Source organism: Geotrypetes seraphini, chromosome 2, assembly GCF_902459505.1.
Source record: "Geotrypetes seraphini chromosome 2, aGeoSer1.1, whole genome shotgun sequence".
NCBI lineage: Eukaryota > Metazoa > Chordata > Amphibia > Gymnophiona > Dermophiidae > Geotrypetes > Geotrypetes seraphini.
In genome coordinates this window covers 421,164,019-421,186,061 of record NC_047085.1, presented here as the reverse complement: position 1 = coordinate 421,186,061, position 22,043 = coordinate 421,164,019, and the positions used below count along the sequence as shown (strand labels likewise).

Here is a 22,043-nt window from a genome sequence, read left to right as displayed (position 1 = left end):
TAACAGATAAGAATAATCTATATATTCATGAGACTTACTTATAAATGGAAATGAAGTTCAGCAGGTTACAGTGCACATTCAGATAGAAGAGATACAATAGACAAGTTTTAATAGCAAGAAAACTGCAATAGCTGCAAGTTTCTTGTGTAGTTACATTGACATCTTTACAACAGTAGCAGACTGATTAAAGGGCTACATTTACTCAAATGTGCTAAAATGTCAGCACTGCCTAATGCTGATAATGTAGGATTAGGTTCTTTCCTCGATAATCTTCTTTTCATTAGAAAAGCACATGACTCCTGAACCTGTGAGTAATGCATCTTCACTTGCAAAGGATGAAGAAGGTATCATCTTACATTTTCAACTCTGCCTCCCTGCATCACCGGGCACTGCCCTTTCTCCTCAGTTCGTACCAAAGCAGAGATAACCCCTGAAAGAGAGAGAGAAAAAAAAAACAACAACCCAAGGAGAGGCATGGGGAAACTCCCCGATCATATACTTTTTATCTGCTCTGCAAGAAAACAGAATTCATTAACAAATGCAACAAAGCCACTGCTGTGACATTGTCTGAGAAGACTCTGACTGCTTTCCCTTCCAGGGTCTTTTGAAAGGCCCATAACGCCATCGAATGGCTCTCAGCTCCAATCTGTTGATGGACCATGTTTCTCTGTGAAGGTTCCCAGTGGCCTTGGGAAGGATGACCCTCACTTTTCCCTCCCTTCAAGTCTAGAAAGTATTGCTCCCTCTTCCCCTCTCCTATTCCCTTCCTTTCAGGTCCAGCATCTCTTTCTCCCTCCTCCTTATCCACACCACCCAGGGCTATCCTTTAAACTTAATTTTGTGGCCAGCAACAGCAGTGCTAAAAACAGCCTGCCTCTGACCCATTTTGGAACACTTCCTTTGCTGTGCCTCCCTACCCACTGGAAACATTAAGTTATATCAGAGAAAAGTCAATGGATGGCCAGAAGCAGAAAGTCTTAGTACTGCTGCTGCTGGCCACAAAGTTAAGTTTAAAGGAGTTACCAGGAATGGTTCTCTTCATGACAGGGGGAGGGGGAAGAAAAGGGAGATGCTGGACCTATGTGGGGGGAGGGGGGAAGAAAAGGGAGATGTTGGACCCTTGGGGGAAAGAGGAAGAGGGACAGAGATTGCAACAAGGAATTTAAGAAAAGTTGCGTGGTCATGCAGTTGTGCAGCTTAGCAGGAACAGTGCTCAGCAGGCCTGAGGGGGTGGGGGGAATAGTAAAGTTATATTTACAAAAATACTGAGCAAATACTTATGAAAGTTACCAGTTCTGATGGTGTTCCATTTCCTAGTTCGGATTCATAGGAGCTTCCAAAATAAAGGCGCCATATATTGGAGCGAGGATCTTCAGGGACTGGCTCTGAAGATTCCGTGGATAACAAAGAAGGTTCTATACTGCCTTCTGCATCCCCTGTTGAATCATCAGATCCACTGCTGTGATTTAGGAAAATCATGGACGACAGACTGATGTCACTGTCAGAACTAGAACCTGTCTCCTGAATCAAAATAAAAAAAATTTAAAGAAAAATAATCTGTTAATGATTAAATATATAAATAAATAAAAATATATTACACATACATAAATAGTACATAAATCCAATGCAAAACCAAGGACATTATTTTAGAAACTTCCATGTGTAAATAGTAGCCTTTACACACATGTAAATACAGATTTATTTATCAGTTTGTTTTTATTGAAAAATTTTTCTAAACCATCCAAAACATACAAGTACGTCATAAAACAGTTGTAATATGACTCTTTGAAACAATGCAACCAACTCAGCAGCAGAAAGTACTAGAAACTCCCCCTCCCACCCCCGAGGTTCTGAAAATGACACTAATAGCCTGTAGGTGTCCCTATACAGAAAGCCCCCCTTTGTTCACACCAGGCAATATAGGATTTCCACCGTAGCAGAAACCATCCCAGTCTATGGTGCTTCATAGCTGTCAACTTGACAAAGATATAGTCCATTTTTTTCACTACTTGTGCCTGAAATGGAGTCGACTCCTGACGCCATACTGCAGCCAGTACCAAGCGAGCTGCTATAACAAGAGTCGCAATGATGGCAGAGAAATTAGAAAGCCACTATTTACATGTGGATAAACACACCATGTAGAGATTTCAAGAGGGTGTGATCTAGGTGGGACTAAAATCTACATGCATATTCCCCATTTTAAAAATGGAATACATGTGTATAGGGAAAAAGTCCCACATCAGGACTTATACCAGCTCAAAGGCATGTTTCTTTTTTAAAAAGTGGGGGGTTTTTTTTTTTTGGAAAGGGATTTAAGGGAATCATTCTCCTTACTCCCACATAATTCATGTCTATCTCCAAAATGAAACATCACTACATAATTGGTAACATTTATACATGTAGGTTTATGAAATGAAATACAGTATAACATTGGTTTGCGAGCATAATTCGTTCCAGAAGCATGCTTGTAATCCAAAGCACTCGTATATCAAAGTGAATTTCCCCATAGGAATAATGGAAACTCAGATGATTTGTTCCACAACCCAAAAACTTTAATACAAAATACTATACGCACTTATTGCAAGACCTCGCTCATTTAGAACAGTCACTACACTTCTGCAGTGTCAGAGAGAGAACCATCAGCTCAGCTGTGATGATGTGACGCGTATATACTGTATTTACTCGTATTGCCAGACTTTGCTTGTTTAGAACAGTCATTAAACTCTTGCAGTGTCAGAGAGAGAAGAACCATCAGCTCAGTTGTGATGTGTGTATACCAGGGGTGTCCAATGTCGGTCCTCGAGGGCCGCAATCCAGTCAGGTTTTCAGGATTTCCCCAATGAATATGCATTGAAAGCAGTGCATGCACATAGATCTCATGTACTTGTATGTACTTGTATTGCAAGACATTGCTTGTATATCAAGTTAAAATTTAATAAAATGTTTTGCTTGTCTTGCAAAACACTTGCAAACCAAGTTACTTGCAATCCAAGGTTTTACTGTAGTTCAATTTAGAAGTGGCACCACTTGCATATGAAATCATCCCTATATGTTGGTGCCAATACTTCCATGTGGAAGCTGCTATATCCAAGCCATTCATTTTTTCCCAGCATATAAAATGGCTGAACCTGCGGCACATGCCAGCATCTACTTATGTATTCTTGCAGGTATTTTAGAAAAGACTTCGCATCAACATATCCTTTTGTAAAATACTAGCAGAATTGAGCACATCCTGACCTGGTCACCTTAATTCTGGATCTCCACATTCCATTTAAAATGGGGTGCAAAATATCATCAATATGTACTGGTTTACATTTAATAAATAAATTGCAGCAATTAAAATATGTAACATAGCTTTTACAACAAACCCAAGTCATACCTTTAATGTGAACCCTCTGCAGTATTTTCTTTACAAAAAAAGAAAATATCAAAGGGGATCTTTATTAAAGTGCAGTAAAGTTTGCTGTTACTGCTTTGTAATTGCCAAAATTAACATGTGGTAACTTGTCAGGAGCATTCACAGAATCTGCCCATGCAAGCAACACAGACAAAACACATTTAGCTTGCATTAATGCAGATAATACAGATGGACTTATCACCTACCGAGGGCTCTGCATAATCAATTAATATATATTACCATACTGCATATTGTGAGGCGCAGCCCTCACTCTTTCCATTTCTTCTTTCTCATCTTCTTTTCCTTCTCTACATCTGTATGCCACTGATCTTTATTATGGGCTTTTTTCCCCACTTCTCTTCTCTGAATTTATGTCCATATCAGCTTTTCCCAACTTCCATTCATTCCCTCTCCAGGACTCTCATTGTTCTGTCTCCTTTTCCTCCCTTCCAATCTTTTACCCATTTTCTTGTCCTCTATTTCCATCCTCTGTATGTACCCTCTTGGCCTTCACCTACCCTCCACTATCTCTCAACCCCTCACTAGTCCAGCGTCATTCCTCTCTCTCCTTCCTTTCCTTGTCTTCAGGATGCTATCTCTCTTACCCTTTACCCCATCTTCTATTGCCCCTATTTCCCTATCTTTTAACCCCATTTCCACCCTCCTCAACCCCTGCAAAGACCCATCTCCTTCCTCTCATCCCTTTCCTCAGTACCCTCATTCCTTTTCAATACGTTTTATTCTCTCTTTAGTCTTCCAGGTTATGTCTCAACCTTTCCCCATACTTTATCCCCTTTCTCTTATCCCCATAAGAACATAAGAATAGCTTTACTGGGTCAGACCAATGGTCCATCAAGCCCAGTAGCCCGTTCTCACTGTGGTAAATCCAGGTCACTAGTACCTAGCCAAAACCCAAGGTGTAACAATATTCCATGCTACCGATACATACCCTCACTCATTCTCCCAAAATATTAACACATCCCATCATACTTATCAATTGTCAGGTCTTCCCTAGTCCCTCAAAATTCTATCTCCATCTCTCCAATCAATAACTCCTTTCTCCATCCCTGCCCCCAGCATTCTCCTATTCAATCACTAAGTCCCATCTATCTTCTGGTCTGTTGCTCCATCTGAGTCCCATCTATCTTCTGCTCTTTCCAGGGTTTCAGTCCATTTACTATTACTTCTATTATTTCTAGAGTGCCACCAGACATTTGCAGAGCTGTACATAGTCATGAGGGAGACAGTCCCTGCTCGAATGAGCTCACAATCTAATCAATCAAGAAACATGATGCAAAGGTAGAGGTTACAGTTAGTTGGGGATGGTTAAACTGTTGGCTAGGGCAATGAGCAGAGGGAGAAAGTTATGCTTGAAGGCAATCTCAAAAAGATGGGCTTTCAGTCTATTTTTGAACAAGGGAAGGGGCATGACGCATGGACTCAGGTAGAGTATTCCAGGCATATAGGCAGCGAGCTGAAAGGAACAAAGTCTGGAATTGGCAGTGGAGGAGAAGTGTTCAGATAAAAATAACTTATTTGAAGAACAGAGTTCTTGGGGAGGCGTATAAGGAGAGACAAGAGAGGACTGTTAAGAGGTAGACCTGGGAATCAGCATATAGGTGATACTGGATGCCATGGGAGAAATTTCCAGATCTACTTCTTGACAACTGAGATTTCACCAAAAATCCAAGGAAGAATGTCCAGCCACCACCTGAAACTAAACATGTTCAAGACTGAGCTGCTCCTCTTTCTTCCTAAGCCCTCCTTCCCCTCTTTATCCATTCTCCATCTCTGTAAATAATACTGTATCATTCCCGTCTCCTCTGCTCATAATCTCGGAGTCATTTTCAACTCCCACCTCTCATTTTGTATGTACATTCAACAGACTGCTAAAGCCGGTCACTTCTATCTCTACAACATCACCAAAATTCGCCCCTTCCTCTCTCAGCTCACTACCTAGACCCTTGTCCACACCCTCTTAACCTCACGCTTAGACTACTGAAATGTACTTCTAACAGGTCTCCTGCTGAGCCTCTCCCCTTGCAATCTGTACAATTCTGTAAAACTCATCTTCTGACAACCTTACACTCATGTTACCCCCTCCTCAAATCACTTTACTGGCTCCCTATCTGCCTTCACATACAGTTCAAACTCCTATTACTAACGTAGAAGTGTGCTCATTCTGCAGCCTCTCAGTATTTCTTCTCTCTCCTTATATGCCTCCCCAAGAACTCTGTTGGCAGATAGCAGGGATAACAACATGTGAGATGGAGTCAAGTAGAGGGGTGGGAATGGGGTCAGAGGGGCATGTAGTGGGCTTGGCTGAGAACAGAAGTTGTGCAGTTTCTTCCTCATTGATTTCAGAGAAGAAAGAAAAGTCAGCAGGAGTTGAAGGATGGTCAAGATGGTGGGATTGAGCGAGAGGAGGTGGGTCTGGAGAGGGAGGATTTACGGGTTCCTCCTGGGTTGTTTGGGCGAAGGAAGAAGGGATGATGGACCTGGAAGGTCAGAAGAGTGGATGGGAGATAGGTGAGAAGGATGTGAATTTACAGCTAATTCAAGGGCTATTTATGAGCCTTGTTGTGAAGTATTCAGCCATAATCTGGGGAGAGAGGGAAGGAGGAGTCCAAGGAGGGGGTGCTTTGAGGAAGGAGTGGCAAAGAGACTACGGGGTTTGGAAGAAAGATAGTTAACTGGGTGTCGTAGTCCTACTTAGCCAGTGTAAGAGCAGAATAGTAGGTGGTCAGCAAAAGTTTAAGTCATCAAGTGTGAGATTTAAGCCAAAGGCATTTGGTGGAGTGGGTACAAGAACATTAAGTAATGGATACTGGGAGTGAGCCAAGGCTGAGGTTTGGTGCCCCTGGGAAACAGGAGGAACAAGGGTATCCAGGGCAGAGGAGAGAATAGTGGATGAAAGGAGACGTGAAACAGTGGTGGAGAGCATGGAAGGATTGAGGGTTTGAGGATTTTGAAACCTGTTGGTGATGAATGGGCATGACTGAAGGGGAGGGTAAGTGTGAGGGTTATCAGATAATGCTCAGAGATGAGGAGCAGTGAAGTGGAGAAGTTGGAGAGAAAGCTGTTAGAGAAGACAAGATCGAGGCAGTGGCCATGCCTGTGAGTAGGGATGGTGAAGCATAACTGGAGGTCAAATTAGGAGGTTAAAGCAAGAAACATAGAAGCATAAGTGTCAGAGGGATCATCAGTATGAATGTTAAAATACCCAAGAAGGAGGGAGGGAGAAGATGAATCAAGGAAGATGGAAAGCCAGGAATCAAACTCAGTGAGCAAAGTGGAAGGATTCAGGAAGACAATAAATGACCGCTACCTGAATAGGTAGAGAAGTGAATAGGCAGACAGTGTGATTTAGGTGAGAGAAGAGGTTGAAATCTGCAAGAAGGTGAGAGAAGAAGCCCAACACCACCCCCTTGACCAGCAGGGCACGGTGTATGGGAGGACTGGTAGCCTCCGTGGGAAAGGGCAGCAGCTGAAAGTGGAATCCTCGGGGTGAATCCATGTCTCAAGTAGAGCAAGTAGAGGGACTGGGAGATAAAGAGGTTGTGACTACAGGTCACTTTGTTGGAGGCAGAATGAGAAAGGGAGAGAGGAGGACAGAATGAGAGGAACAGGAATAAGGCTGGAGCAGTTATACATGTAGGGAGGCAGATGGCGTGGAGGACCTGGATTGGGACCGATATCACCTACAGTGAGTTGGAGGAGTAGAAGAGCACATGTTTTTGGTTTTATATCCCGTTTTCTCCAAAGAGCTCAGAACGGGTTACAGTTTTACATTCAAAGTGATATAATGTACCATAACACAAGTTACAGCTTATCTGCAAAGGTTATGGCTTTACAAAATTACAAGATTACAAATTTACATAAGTATAATCGTCAAACAGCGCACTGGGTTGTCCTGCATAGGGTATAACTTTAGAGTCGAGTGGAAGATACAGTTGAGGTAAGTAGAAAAGGAGACTGTCTAATAATACAGTTTACAATTTAACAAGCCTGGCATGTGAAAAATATGCTTTGGAAGACTTGTTTCCCGGTGTGTGGGCATCGATTGTACATAAATGATCAACATCTTCTAGTATCAGATACCTCAGTCATGATCTGTTGAGTAATCCGCAGAGATAAGTTTGGGGAGATAGGGTAGGTTTGAGTATGAGGGATGAGGCTAGGTAAAGAGATAAGATCTCATAGTTTTCCTGAAGTTTAGAAGTCTCTCAAGGGATCTGATGTGTGGTGGTAGGTTGTTCCAAAGGTTTGGCAGGAAATAGGAGTAAGATTGTTTTTGAGCTGTTTGGTGCTGGAGGGCGAGTCCTGGGGGTGGGGTGGGTATATAGGTGTATCTCACTCAGGGAGTGTAGCGCTCTCCTTGGAGTGTAGAGAGGAAGTTTGTGTGAGAAGTATCTGGGTACCATGTTGTGGAAAGATTAGTATGCTAGTACTAGGCCTTTGAAGATGCAACGTTTAGTTATGGGCAACCAGTTGGCTTGTGAGATCTCTCCCTATGTCCATCATTATTCTCTCTGTGTCCCTATCTGTCCTAACATCTCTCCTGTATCCCTGTCCCTATCTTGCCCCCATATTCAGCACCTGCCCTCTTGTCTCCCTTAAACCTCTGTCTCTGACTCTCCCCATGTCCAGCTTCTCTCTTTCTCCTGCATAAACCCTCCCAAGACCAGTATCTCTCACGCTCTCACTCTCCTGCCCCCTCCCCACAGTCCAGCATTTTTGACCTTCTCTCCATCTTTGGGCCCAGAGTCTCTCCAACTCTTCCTCCCTCCCTCCCATCCTTCTACTCACCTTCTCCATCCCAGAATACTCTTTCTCTTCCTCCAGTATTTCTCTCCCTCTCTTTCCCACTTTCCCATTTGATCTCTCTCCTCTCCATTCCAGCCCCTACTCCATTTCTCTTCCTCCATACAACCCATGTGGTCAGGCATCTCCATTTCCCTCCACCCCCTCCTTGTCCAGTATCACTAATACCTTCCTTTGCCCCCCCCACTCCCCTTTCAGTCCTCCAACCTTTTAGTAGATTGCCAGCCATGTCAGGAACTTTGGGGGAAAGGCAGAAGAGCAGATAGGATAGAGAGGTTTAAATACCTACATGATGTAAATACACATGAGGTGAGTCTCTTTCATTTGAAAGGAAGCTCTGAAATGAGAGGGCATAGAATGAAGTTAAGAGATGATAGGCTCAGGAATAATCTAATGAAATACTTTTTTACAGAAAGGGTGGTAGATGCATGGAACAATCTCCCGAAAGAGGTGGTGGAGACAGAGACTGTGTCTGAATTCAAGAAAGCGTGGGATAGGCATGTGGGATCTCTTACAGAGAGGAAAAGATAATGGTTAGTGCAGATGGGCAGTCTAGATGGGCCATTTGGCCTTTATCTGCCATCATATTTCTATGAGTTTTCTGCAAGCAACTTGCAAGTTGAGATACAGAACCCTATCATTTTAGGATCACCAGACACATTGCACTAGAAAGGTAGTTTTGGTTTAGCAATTTGAAAATGTCAAGTTTTGCAAATCTGAATGTGATGTATCTCCGATATCTTTGTATTTTGCACTAGAGAATGACATGGAGACAAATTTTTCCCCATCCCCGTGGGAACTCATTTTCCAGCAAGTTCTGTCCTCATCTGCACAAGTCTCAAACACTAAAATCATAAGTGTTTGAGGCTTGTGCAGTTAAGGCACAGCTTACGAGAATGGGGCTGGGGCTGGGGCAGGGGCAGTGAAAAAACTTGCTGGGACAGGATGGGGAAATTGAGTTCCTGCAGGGACAGGTCAAATTTGTCCCAGTGTCATTCTCTATTTTACACACTGCAGAAGGAAAATGATTTCTGTTTCTATTTCTCTAATTGAACTGTGCAGGTAACATCCATTTTCTTGAGGGTTTCCAGTTCGGTCTGCAAATCTCTATTTCTACTACTATTATGTGGATATTTATTCTCTAATTTGGTCAAGCTTTAGAATATTTAGGTTCTGTATATGTGCCCAAGGTGAGATATTTTATGAACATGTAGTTTCTGTGTAGGGATTTACAGCAGTCCAGCTCTTTCACTTTTCCCAGCAAGACGTGTATTCTAAGGACTGCTGCAATAGTTGCAATATTGTCTCTGCTGCTGGTTGCAGTGGACATGACTATTGTGAGGCAATTCCATCAGTAGTCACACCATTCCTAGCCCCCAACAATGAAAACTCTGTTTAAAAATTTAAGTATGATTTAGGAGAAAATCAAAAGCAAATGGTTGAAAACCTATTTTTAAATATCACCTAAATCATATTAAAATAATCCATAATTAGGATACAGGTCAATATTTCTGGGTGCATCATCTGCAGCATTAACTCTTACCCTCAAACATTTGGTAAACAGATACTGTCTTTCAAAGACATCGATATGCTCTGTCATGTCATTTTTTTATGATATTCCACCCTTGGTTGTAGAGATAAAAACACAAAGTAGGAAGCAACAATATATTATTTTCTAACAGGTGGAAAGTGCTGCTTTCATCACCAAAAGTCCAGAGCACCACATGCCTGGGATAAGAACAAAATCTTCTTATAACACTGCCTTAACCACTGTCAGGGAAGATTCTTATTAAAACTGAAGTATCAAACACTGTTTTTTAATTTTATAACTGACACAAACACAACCATGTATAAACATACTTGTGGTAAATTTGATAGCAGGTTGACATGTACCGCCTCTAACTGGGCATTGTAAAGCAAAGCTTTCAGATCAGCTCCAGTAAAATGCTCCGTCACTGCTGCCAAATACTGAAGGTCCACATCCTCTGTCAGATGCAAGGAATGACTCAATGCTTTTAGGATTTCAAGCCGAGCGGCCTACAGGGAAGGACAACAGCAGTTTACACAAACTCAAAAGTTGAATTTTTGTTTTTTAAACAATTATTTTCTATTGTTAAAGCCATAGACACGGCAAATGTAGTGACAGTAACAGGTAAAGGCCCTTGCTGCAATTTCAATGACCTACTCCATGCTGCAAACTCTGAACCAATACTATCATTGCTGGCTGTTTGAGGTCGTACACATTAGTTGAAAATACAAACTGTAGATTTATGAAAATGGCTTAGAATACAGAGCCTAGGAATAAACCACTGTCCTTCCTAATTTTATAAAGTTGGGCACCCAACCATATGCTTAGTGTGCAAAATTGTGAAAGCAATTCATATTATAACGGCAGTTGTGTGCAAAACTTAATTCAATAATTGGCCTTAACTGATGCTAATTGGCACCAATTAGTTACACACAATTGCCCTTACTCAGTATTCTATAAGTTGTACACTCAAATTCCAGAATGTGCAACATGGGGCTCCTTTTACTAAGCTGCGCTAGCAGTTTTAGCACGCACTTAGCATGCACTTAGCACACGCTACAATGCCGCGTGCTAGATGCTAACGCCTCCATAGAGCTGGCGTTAGTTTTTCCGCATAGCGCAGGAGTTAGCGCACGCTAAAAACGCTACCACAGCTTAGTAAAAGGAGCCCATAAAAGGGAGGCATGGATATGGGAGAGACCATGGGTAAGTTGGGAGTGCCAATAAAACATAGTGAAGGCGACCTCTGAGTTCTAGAATATTTTATTCTTTAATAACAAAGGCTCGACATGTCCGTGTTTCAGCTTGAACAGCCTGCATCAGGAGTCTCAGTATTCGTTAGAAAATTTTGAATCGGCCCTCTGTAAACTTGTGGTTGATGAACTCAACGTGACGTTACATTCACGAATAGCATGAGTGAATCAAAACCAAATGAAGCGCCTCTGGTTGCTGCCACTCTGAAAAATCCATTCTAGAACCCCGAGGTCGCTTTCACTGCGTTTTGTTGATTCTCCTGCATGAGAAGGAACTCTCTCCTGTGTTAGTTACCTAAGTTGGGGGTGCGCCACTTATGCAAGCTCACACCTAATGTTAGGCACTCAGATGCAGAATTATGCTCATATATAAGTTGTACTTAGTGCACCTCATCCTGGATGCCTAAATTTTGGCACCATTTCTTGAAATTTACCCCTTTATCTACAGTTCATCTTCGTCTTACAAAGATTATGTTAAGAGTCATAAATGAATCAGTAAGCTAAGTGTGAAAATTATTGAGCTCAGTAAATCACAAGGTACTATTTCTGCAGATTTCTGCAATATGTAGTTTAGTTTTTTTTCTCACATTCAGTATACTGCCCTTTGACAAGCAGACTTCAAAGCAGGTTACAATTTTAACAATAAAAATAAACAAGTAAAAGCAGCAGAAAGAGATGGAGAGAAAAAGCAGGCGATTCAATATGCTCCATTTAAAACTCTATTTTCTAATATCTTTGGATTTGATGTCCCTTTCTTTATAAAATGTAGATAATGTTTTCAAATAAAGATGTTTCATAATTTCATTTATATTCTTTTACTCCATTTTTAGCCTATGACATGGAATGTTCATATGTCAGAACGGAAATCTTTATTGTCTATATTACTGAACTATTTCTGTTTTGTGTTATGTTAAACGAAAATTCAAATTTAAAAAAAAAACAACAAAAAATCTTATGATTACATACAAGAGAGAAAGTAATCTCAGTTCTACCCCAAACAACAGGAACTTGGTCATTATAAGTTTGTGGAGCCGATATGAATACTAAGATTTTTAAACATCTGAGAACAGGGAAGAAGCTCCTTCTGAATACTTCTCCAATTGCAAAACTGAGGGCATTATTTATGCTACCGTTTGCCCTTGTAAATTTATATACATCAGTAAGACAAAAGACATTTGAATATTCGCATCATGGAACACAAGAGTGCCATCAAGAGCCAAGCGAAAGGAAAGCCACTTGTGGAGAATACTTTTGAGGCTGGGCATCATTTTGAGGATTATACATTTTGTGCAATAGCTGTTCTAAGAAAAACATGGAGAGGATGAGATATGGAAACTCTTATTTAGAAATGAGCAGAGGTTCATCTTTAAGTTTGGTACATTAACTCTTGGGAGGACAGTAGTGTTTCAGTCTGGATGACAACCATCCATAAATTTTTCAACGTTATTTCTTTATCTGAAATTTGAGACACAGGAACTAAATCTTTAGGATATCACTTCCTTAGGCAACAACATAAGAACATAACAATATCCCTACTGGGTCAGATCATTGTCCATCTAGCCCAGTAGCCCGTCTTCACAGTACCAATCTAGGTTACTAGTACCTGGCAAAAACCCAAAGAGTAGCAACATTCCATACTATTGATCCAGGGCACCAACTTCGATACAGGAGTAGCTATCCCTTCTATAGAGTTTTGCCAATTCTGTATCTCTGGAATAATCATTGGCTGAGGCTGAGGGGAAGGAGTTCTAAGAGGGAGAGATAGTGATATTCCATTTGAGAAAGAGCTATCTGGAAGCTGTTTCTTAAGAGAAGCAACCACTAATTGTTTGTCCATAGACCTACCACTTTGGGTGTTGATGTAACAGTCTCAGTTTTTGGTTTCCTCTTGCGTCCTCCCATACCACAAAATTAGTCTTAACAGCGTAGAGAATAAAAATTACCTTCTGACCCTTGCTCCACTCAGTATTGCTAAAAAGAACACCCCCTCAGATAAACCTTTTACTCCTCTCGGCTCCTCTTGAAACCTTGTGGCTCCAAAGGGGCCTGGCATGCCCCTTTGGTCAAGCCCTGTGACCACGCCGTAGCAGCAGCTTGATTTTTTCAGGAGATGAGAGAGGTGGTACCCAAATTACATCAGACTTCGACAATCACAGGTGGCAGCCAATGGAACTTTCAAGCAGTGGCGTGACAAGGGGGGGGGGACGGTCTGCCCCGAGTGCACGCACCAAGGGGTTGCACAGCTGGCCACCCTCCAGTGTTCTCCCTAGGCCGGCAAACTGCATCTCACGAGCCACATGCGGCTCTTTAGCCACTTGAGTGCCATCGCCACCATCGGGAATAGGCCAGCGCCGAGTTCGCCCTGCTTCTCTTCCCCGCGGGGCCGACCAACTCTCGCTGCCCGACGTCAATTCTGACATCGGAGAGGAAGTTCCAGGCCAGCCAATCGCTGCATAACTCGGGAGACCCGTTTCAGAACCACGAGTTTACACCCAGTAATGTCTACGGCGAGCTATCAAAACTCAAGATGAACAAAGCCATGGGACCGGACAATCTGCACCCCAGGGTGCTCAGAGAACTGTGTGACGTCCTAGCGGAGCCATTAGCCATACTCTTCAATCTCTCCCTGAGTACGGGAAAAGTCCCTTTGGACTGGAAAACAGCTAACGTCGTTCCTCTACACAAAAAGGGTTGCAGGGCAGAGGCTGCGAATTACAGACCGGTGAGTCTCACTTCAATGGTGAGTAAGCTCATGGAAACGCTAATCAAACGCAAATTAGACACTATCCTGAATGAGGAGAATCTACGCAATCCCCACCAACACGGTTTCACCAAGGGTAGGTCATGCCAATCCAATCTTATCATCTTCTTCGACTGGGTAACTAGAAAGCTAGACCAGGGAGAGTCCCTGGACGTTGTGTACTTGGACTTCAGTAAAGCTTTTGACAGCGTCCCCCACCATAGATTATTGAACAAAATGAAATCAATGGGACTAGGTGTAACACTAACTGCATGGGTCAACGACTGGCTAAGTGGTAGACTTCAGAGGGTGTTGGTTAATGGTACCCTCTCTAAAACATCGAAGGTGACCAGTGGAGTGCCGCAGGGCTCGGTCCTGGGTCCAATCTTTTTCAACATATTCATAGGAGACCTGACGCAGGGGCTTCAAGGTAAAATAGCATTATTCGCCGACGATGCCAAATTATGTAACACTGTAAGTAAAAATGATTTGTCAGACAGCATGAAGCAAGACCTGCTTTTACTGGAACATTGGTCCACGACCTGGCAGCTGGGCTTCAACGCAAAAAAATGCAAGATCATGCACCTTGGCAACAATAATCCGTGCAGAACATACACACTGAATGGCGAGACCTTGGCTAGGACTACAGCAGAGAGGGATTTAGGGGTGATCATTAGTGGAGACATGAAAACAGCCATTCAAGTGGAAAAGGCTTCATCCAAGGCTAGACAAATGCTGGGTTGTATCCGTAGAAGCTTTGTTAGCCGGAGGCCGGAGGTCATAATGCCATTGTACAGAACCATGGTGAGACCTCATCTGGAGTACTGTGTGCAATTCTGGAGGCCACACTACCATAAAGATGTCGGTTCAGCGCATGGCCACCAGGATGATCTTGGGGCTCAAAGATTTCTCATACGAAGACAGGCTGCATAAATTGCGGCTATACTCTCTCGAAGAGCGCAGGGAGAGGGGAGACATGATTGAGACATTTAAGTACATCACTGGTCGCATAGAGGTGGAAGACGACATTTTCTTTCTCAAAGGTCCCTCGGCCACAAGAGGACATCCGCTGAAAATCAGGGGTGGGAAATTTCACGGGGATACCAGGAAGGACTTCTTCACAGAAAGAGTGGTAGACCATTGGAACGAACTCCCGGAGCAGGTGATCGTGGCCAGCAGCATACAAAATTTTAAGAAAAAATGGGATGCCCATGTCGGATCTCTACGAGGGTAGTGTAGAGATGATGCCACCTGTGCGTGACCCCTTGGAGGGTAGTTTGAGGAGGGATAATAGAGTGGGCAGACTTGATGGGCTATGGCCCCTTTCTACCGTCATCTTTCTATGTTTCTATGATAATTAACATTTTCTCTGCGTACAGTGTGCTTTGTGTTTTTAAAATTTTATTGTTGGTAGATCATTTGACTTGGGCACGATGGTAAAAGGGAGGGAGGGAAGCTGCTGAAAGACATCTAGTAATCCTTGTAGGCTTGACTGTGCAGGGAATTATTTTTGTAAAATCATGTTTTGTTATGTGACTAGCATTATTTAGACTTTAATTTCTATGAATGAATAGAATGAATATTATATAAAATTACTTGCTTGTTTTTATGTGCGTGCGCTGAAGGAAAGTGGAGAGAGAGTGGGGAGAAGACACTGATTTATAAATTGACAATTGTACAGAATATTGTTTCTTTTTATACTTTAATATAATAAGTTCAATATAAAACAATTCAAGGCTTGTGTGGATGGAATCAGGTGGTTTGCGGGGATGGGGACCGAGCTGACTGGGAGGGGACGGAGACATATTTTTCCCCCTGTCATTCTCTATGCTCTGCCACGAATCGATTTTGACTATGTGCGGATGGGTGGGGTGTCAGTCGGGTTGACATAGCCATCGTAGCGCAAGCGGGCACGGAGTATGGCTCTCAAAAAAAATCTTAATCGTTGTACTGCTGATTTTGGCTCTTTTGACTACCACTGCCCTAGGGCCTTTTAGCTGGGCGCTGCACCCGGCTAATTTAGATGATCGCCCAGCTGCCATCTATTGCGAATCCTGCAGCTGCTCAACATTTTTTTAAAAAACAATCCCCACCTCTCACTGGCTTGGCGATTTCCCACCTTAGCCTGTAGTGAACTCATGCTTCGGGGCTTTAAGGTGTGCGTGCCAGCTTCCCTCCGAAACCGGAAGTTATTTTCCAGGGGGGGGGAGGGGGGAGGTCAGCACGCACACGTTTGAGCCCCGGAACATGAGTTCGCTAGGGCTAAGGTCAGCGACGGAGGGAAGCTAAGGGAGACAGGTCAGCAACGGAGGGAAGTTAAAACTTGTCTTGCTGCACTTCCTTGCTTCGGGCCTTCCTGGCTGCCAGGTCCTGCCTACTTTCTGTTTCTGCGAAGACAGGACCCGGCAACGAGGAAGGCCCAAAGCAAGGAAGAGCAGCAAGAGGTCAGCGATGGAGGGAAGCTTGTGACACCGCCGATGGGAAGAGAAATGCTGCTGCTGCTGCACCCAAGGGGGGAGAGAGAGGGGAGAAGGAACACCAGGGAAGGGAGAGGAAATAGATGCCAAGGCCATGGAAGTAAAGGAAAGGAAAGGAACTACCAGACCATGGAGGGGGGGAGAGATGTCAGGGAGGGAGGGGGAGGAGGCAGATGTCAGACCAGGTGGAAGAAAGGAGAGAAAGGAAGAATAGATGCTAGATAATGGAATGGGAGGGGGAGACGGAAGGAGAGGAGAGAGATGCCAGGGCATGGGGGGAAGGAAGGGAAACTAAAGGAGACAAAATGCCAGACCAGAGGGAAAGAAAGGAGAGGAGGTGCCAGAGGGAGAGATAGGAGGGAGATGCCAGGGCATGGGGGGAGAGAAGGGAAGGAGATAGAAATGCCAGACCATGGGGTGGAGTGGGAAGGAAGGAAAGGAGGAGAAGAAAGAGATGCCAGAGCATAGGGGAGGGGGTGAAGCCAAAATTAATCATGTACAAAGGAGAGAAAGGGCACAGGATATACAGTTTATTGAAGGGACATAGAAAGAGGGAAGATGCCATATGGGTCAGAGAGAGGGTGGACAGTGGATGCAAGGGGCAGAGAGAAGGTGAACAGTAGATGGAAGGGGTAGAGAGAGAGAGAGGGCACAAGCTGGGTGGAAGGGGCAAAGAGAGGGCAGATGTTGCATGGAAGGGAGAGAGGACAAACGCTGTATAAAAAGAAGAGAGCAAAGAGAAGATGATTAAAGCAGAAACGACAAAATGTAGAAAGATTTTTTTGTTGCTTTACTTAGAATCAAGTAGTATTGTAACTGTATTGATAAAATTTTATAAATAGGAAATGGAAATAAGGCAATTTTTTGGACTAAACCCTTTTCCTCAGGTCAGGACAGAATACCATAACAATACTGTTCTGAAGAAAGATTTGGCCTCTGAAAGCTAATTGAAAAATGGATTAGTCCAATAAAATGGTATTTTCTTATTTCTCATTATTTGTTTTATTTTTATTTGTTAATTTGTAAAGTGGTGATTGTTATGTATCAGTTTTTTCAAATTTACATCTACTGTCTTTATATTTTGCACAGTATTAGAGGACATGTGTTACTGTTTTTGTGGTGTTGTATTGTATGCAGAGTCTGGTTTCTTGGCGGTTCAGTTTAACTTTTGTCTACATATTTCTATTTTAAGTTTGTGATTATTCCATATTGGGCGAGGGTGTATCTCTGTTCTGTGTGTATGAAAAGAACATAGTTTTCAGTTGGCATTGACTGCAGGATCAATTGACTGTGCGGGATCTGGCTTGTTTAGTTTTACAATGTATGTGTTGGTGTTCTAGTGCTCACTGCAGTGTTCAAGATGCTGCCTTTTCCTAGGTACACTCTTGTTGTGCGATATGTGGATTGTTACTTAAAATCATATTTTTCATATAGATGGGGGGATGTCAAAAAATGATGGGCCCCAGGTGTCGCATATGCTAGGTACGCCACTGCTTTCAAGCACTATTCCTGCTTTTCTGATAAGCCCAATCACTGCTTTCTCTGACGATGAAACTGCAGCAGCAGCCCGATTTAATGGAGAGATGAGCGAAGCAGCGCCCAAATGATGTCAGACGCTGATAATCACATGTGGCAGCCAATGGAGTCTTCAAGCTATTCCCGCTCCTCTGGTAAGCCCAATCACTGTTTTCTCTCAGCCCCTAAAATAAAACTTGACAGATGTGGTGAGTGAAATATGATGCAAATAATTGTAGATAGTGTCAATGATACCAATTTGACAGTCTGTAGAGCATAAGCGAATAGTTGATTGTGTCAAAGGCAGCGGTGAGGTCAAGAGAGAGGAGAAGTAATGGCTTGTGGTGGTCTGGATGGTAAAGAACAAAGGTAATGAGACCAACAACTGAAAATTCAGTTGAATAATGTCATCTAAATCCCATTTGATTTGGTTGAAGAATATTACCGTGTTTCCCCGATGGTAAGACACTGTCTTATTTTTTTTGGAAGGCCAAAATATGCTCTAGGGCTTATTTTCGGGGGGATGCCTTATTTACCCTTTCATGTCCCCTCTGTATCTCTATCCTTATTCAGTAGGTCCTGCTTACCCTTTCTCTTCTTTGTGTCACTATCTCCATTTTCAGCTTTCCCCCCTTTTCCTTTGTTACTGCACCCTGTAGCTAGAATCTTTCCACCCTCCCTCCACTCCGGCCCAGCCCAGTATGAAATATTTCCTTTTGTTTCCCTCCCCTCTCTCTTTCTCTCTCTCTTCTGCTCCCTCACCCACGAGTCCTGCATCTGGCCCTCTCCCTTCTACCTGCACCTGGCAACACCCCCCTGCTCCGCGGCTCTCTTCAGCAACTCGTCAGCAGCAGTGATCAAGACAAGCTGCCGACATCGAGGCCTTCCCTCTACGAGTCCCGCCTTTGTGGAAAAAGGAAGTTGAAACAAGCGGGACTCGCAGAGGGTAGGCCCCGACGTCAGAAGCTTGTGTCGATCGCTGCTGCTGAGTTGCCGAAGAGAGCCGCGGAGCAGGGGATGTGGCCGGAAGCAGGTAGAAGGGAGAGGGAGATAGGAAGGCTGTAGATCTCCGGAGCATGACACCGACCCCGGCCAGGATGATTTCTTTTTCAGGCGTGCATCTTACAAGTCCGGCGTCGCGGCGGGAAATAGCCATGCTGAGCAGTGAGCTCAGCACTACACAGATGAAAGCCTTGCTTGCTGATTGGTCCGGCGGCATGGCCGCCGGACCAATCAGCAAGCAAGGTTTTCATCTGTGTACGTGCTGAGCTCACTGCTCAGCATGGCTATTTCCCGCCGCGACGCCGGACTTGTAAGTTGCATGCCTGCGTGACACACTACCGGAGCCACGGCAAAGGTGGAAAAGAGCCGCATGCAGCTCTGGAGCCGCGGGTTGCCGACCCCCGCAGTAGACGGAGGGACCACACGGAGTCACCCACCGTACCACCCGATTCGGGTAAGCGCAGGTATCGGTGGGTGGCTTATTTGCGGGGGGGGGGTGCCTTATTTTACAATTTTTTCTAAAAAGGGGGGGCTGTCTTATTTGATGGCCCTGCCTTATCATCGGGGAAACACGGTAGTTTTATCAAGAAAATCAGAAACATGGGAGACCATCTGTTTTGGCGATTTTAGCCATAACCTTGCAATCTAAATACTCAGGATATTCCAAATGTTTATGAATTTAATGTTGCACCACCTGCTGTGGTTTTCTAAATACTCCAGTTTATTAAGGACAATGATTCCACATTCTTATAATCCCGCCTCCGAGTATCAAGAGTAGCAACGGCTTCCACCTGCTCATTCATATGTGTCTCAACTTCCTTGAGCCTATGGCCTAAATCAGCAATTTCTCCCCGTAATCTGTAGCTAGGGCAGTAAGTTTTGTATGTACTGCTTTTATTTCCTGTAGTAAATCTCGAAGTTTCAGTCCCCTGCCCCCGTGCTGGTTAGGTTGATATGCACAAGCTTTTAAATTCCAGTGATGTAGTTAGTGGTGCTTTCAACTTAGAAAAATTACTCTGAATGCTCAGCCAACTTAGCTTAAAAGGCGGCAACAGCAGATGAAAATCCCTTAGATTGATCTTCTTGAAAAAAAAAAAAAAAAAAATTGCTGACGTCACTTCCTCCTCAAGGCATTCTTGACAAATTTTGAGCATTTAACCACCTAGAGATCATACTGACTATGACTCTTGACAACCATAGGAGATGAATTGCATAAGGGCCTACTTTGAGCTCACATCCACTGTACCAAATCCAGGATTGCTACCAGCACCTATATATAATTTCAGCCCCAGGGAGTTTCAGTTTTAAAGGGCACAAATCTGAGCCTGATGTTTTTGGATATTTTCTTTCAGCACACTTTGCCTAAGCTCCCAAATATTCTATGCACCGAGAAGGCTCCAACTTGTAATTAAGCTTGACCTATGATTTTAACCAGTTTATTTCCTAATGTATTCCTTTACCTCATCTGGAGGTGAGCAATATAGGCATTTATCCAGTCGACCAGGCCTCAACAGAGCAGGGTCAATTAAATCAGGGCGACTGGTAGCTGCTAATACATAAACTCCTGCAAAAAACAAGGAAACAAATGATATGTACTTGCTGAATTCTTGGTAGTAATATGATGATGAAATTCACTAAAGCAAATTACCCTGTAAGCCTTCTACACCATCCAGTTGAGTCAGCAGTTGATTAACTACTCTGTCTGTCACACCAGTATTATCATGACCTCGGCGAGGAGCAATTGAGTCAAATTCATCAAAAAACAGAATGCAGGGCTTAGCTGCTTGTGCTCTGGAATAGAAGACAATTCAATCAATGCAAGGCACAATCTGCTTACCTTTTTTTCTCAAGTAAAATCAAATCAATTCATAATCATTAATATTTTTGGTTAGCAAACTACAATATTTGACAATTCATTATGTTCAGCTATTAAGTATAATTTTAAAAACACTGTTCTTTATGATATAACTCTGCACATAACAGCTACCATATTCTTGTCTTTGGGTTCATACTAAGTAACAAATTTCTTAGTTACTGCATATACTCGAAAATAAACTAAGGTCTTGGTTTATATTTGAGTCTTCCCCCCTCTGCAGCTGCCAACCCCTCCTGAACTGGCAGACTTCAGCATGTGCCCATACCCCTACACCGACTGGACGGCAGCTAGCATTACCTCCCTCCCACCTTCCAAGCAAGAGAACAACCCCCCCAGGCCTACTATGATTTCCTGGTGGTCTAAGAGCGCTTTGGGGCAGGAGTGATTCCCAATTGCTCCTGCCCATTCTTTCTCTGTAGTAAAAAATGGCCACCAAGACTTCTATGTGAGACTACCACTGGAAACATCGGCGGCCATTTAGACAAGAATCACATAAAGGCCTTAGGCTCCTTCCAGGTGCCCCTAAGGCCCCTAGGGAGAGGGGGTCTTAGGTGCCTGGGCCAATCAGGGCCTTAGCCCCTCCCAGAGCATCCCAGGATGCACCAGTAAGGGGAAAGCCTGCCATTTTGAAGAGGTGGGCCTACCGGCAGGAGGGAGTAAGCATCCCTCCTGCTGGTCTTCTAAAAAAGATATTGAGGGGGCGCAGTCCACTAGACCATCAGAGTTTTGTCTTAGGGGCTTGTGTAGCAGAAGGTTGTCAGGGAGGAGCTTGCTGTCAGAGGTGGAACCTAAGGCAGGAGAAAGTGGGCATCCCTCCTGTCGATCTTTCAAACAAATAAACAACCCCCCTCCCCCCGATATTGGGGCTCTAAGAGTCTTTCTTTTTTTTTTTTTTAATAGGTGCAGATCTTATGTGTGTGTGTTGTGCACACACAACAGCTGCATCCATTAAAAAAGCAGCTCTTTCTCTCCCTGCTTGCCAGTTAAGGCAGGCAGGAGCTGTGCTAGCGATTGCTCTTCTGAGCAAGCGCCCGGCACAGTTCCTCCCCCACTATATTGGTGATTCTCCGCACAAATTTGTATGCTACCCTGAATGTAATTATACCAGAAGATAAAGACCTCTGATAATTGCCCCAGTGCTAACAAGATCTGTCTCTTAGGGCTAGATTCACTAACCTGTCTTCCGGGGGCGATCCGTGGCCGATCCCAGAAGTCTGACGAATTCACAAATTGAAAAAATTCAAATGAGGGCAATCAGAGGAATGTCCTCTTTTGCCGACATGGATCGCTAGTATGCAATCCCACACATGCGCAGACCATCAGTAGATGGTTTGCACATGCGTCTAATACCCCAATGATCCGTGACTTTTTTTAAAAAAAATTTTAAACTTTTTTTTTAGCCCAGCGAGCCCATGGTTTTAACCTGTTTTA

The 22,043-nt window shown here is 43.6% G+C and overlaps 1 protein-coding gene across 2 annotated transcripts in view; it reads right to left on the bottom strand.

Annotated features, from left to right (window-relative positions):
* Window positions 1-22,043, bottom strand: part of PEX1 (peroxisomal biogenesis factor 1) — a 157,071-nt gene that overhangs the window by 25,751 nt on the left and 109,277 nt on the right. For both annotated transcript variants that reach the window (XM_033931140.1, XM_033931139.1), the window contains 4 exons: window positions 20,385-20,527; window positions 20,197-20,300; window positions 10,082-10,258; window positions 1,291-1,521 (listed from right to left, as the gene is read on the bottom strand). In XM_033931140.1, coding sequence (XP_033787031.1) covers window positions 1,291-1,521; window positions 10,082-10,258; window positions 20,197-20,300; window positions 20,385-20,527 — 655 coding nt within the window. The remainder of the gene's footprint in view (window positions 1-1,290; window positions 1,522-10,081; window positions 10,259-20,196; window positions 20,301-20,384; window positions 20,528-22,043) is intronic.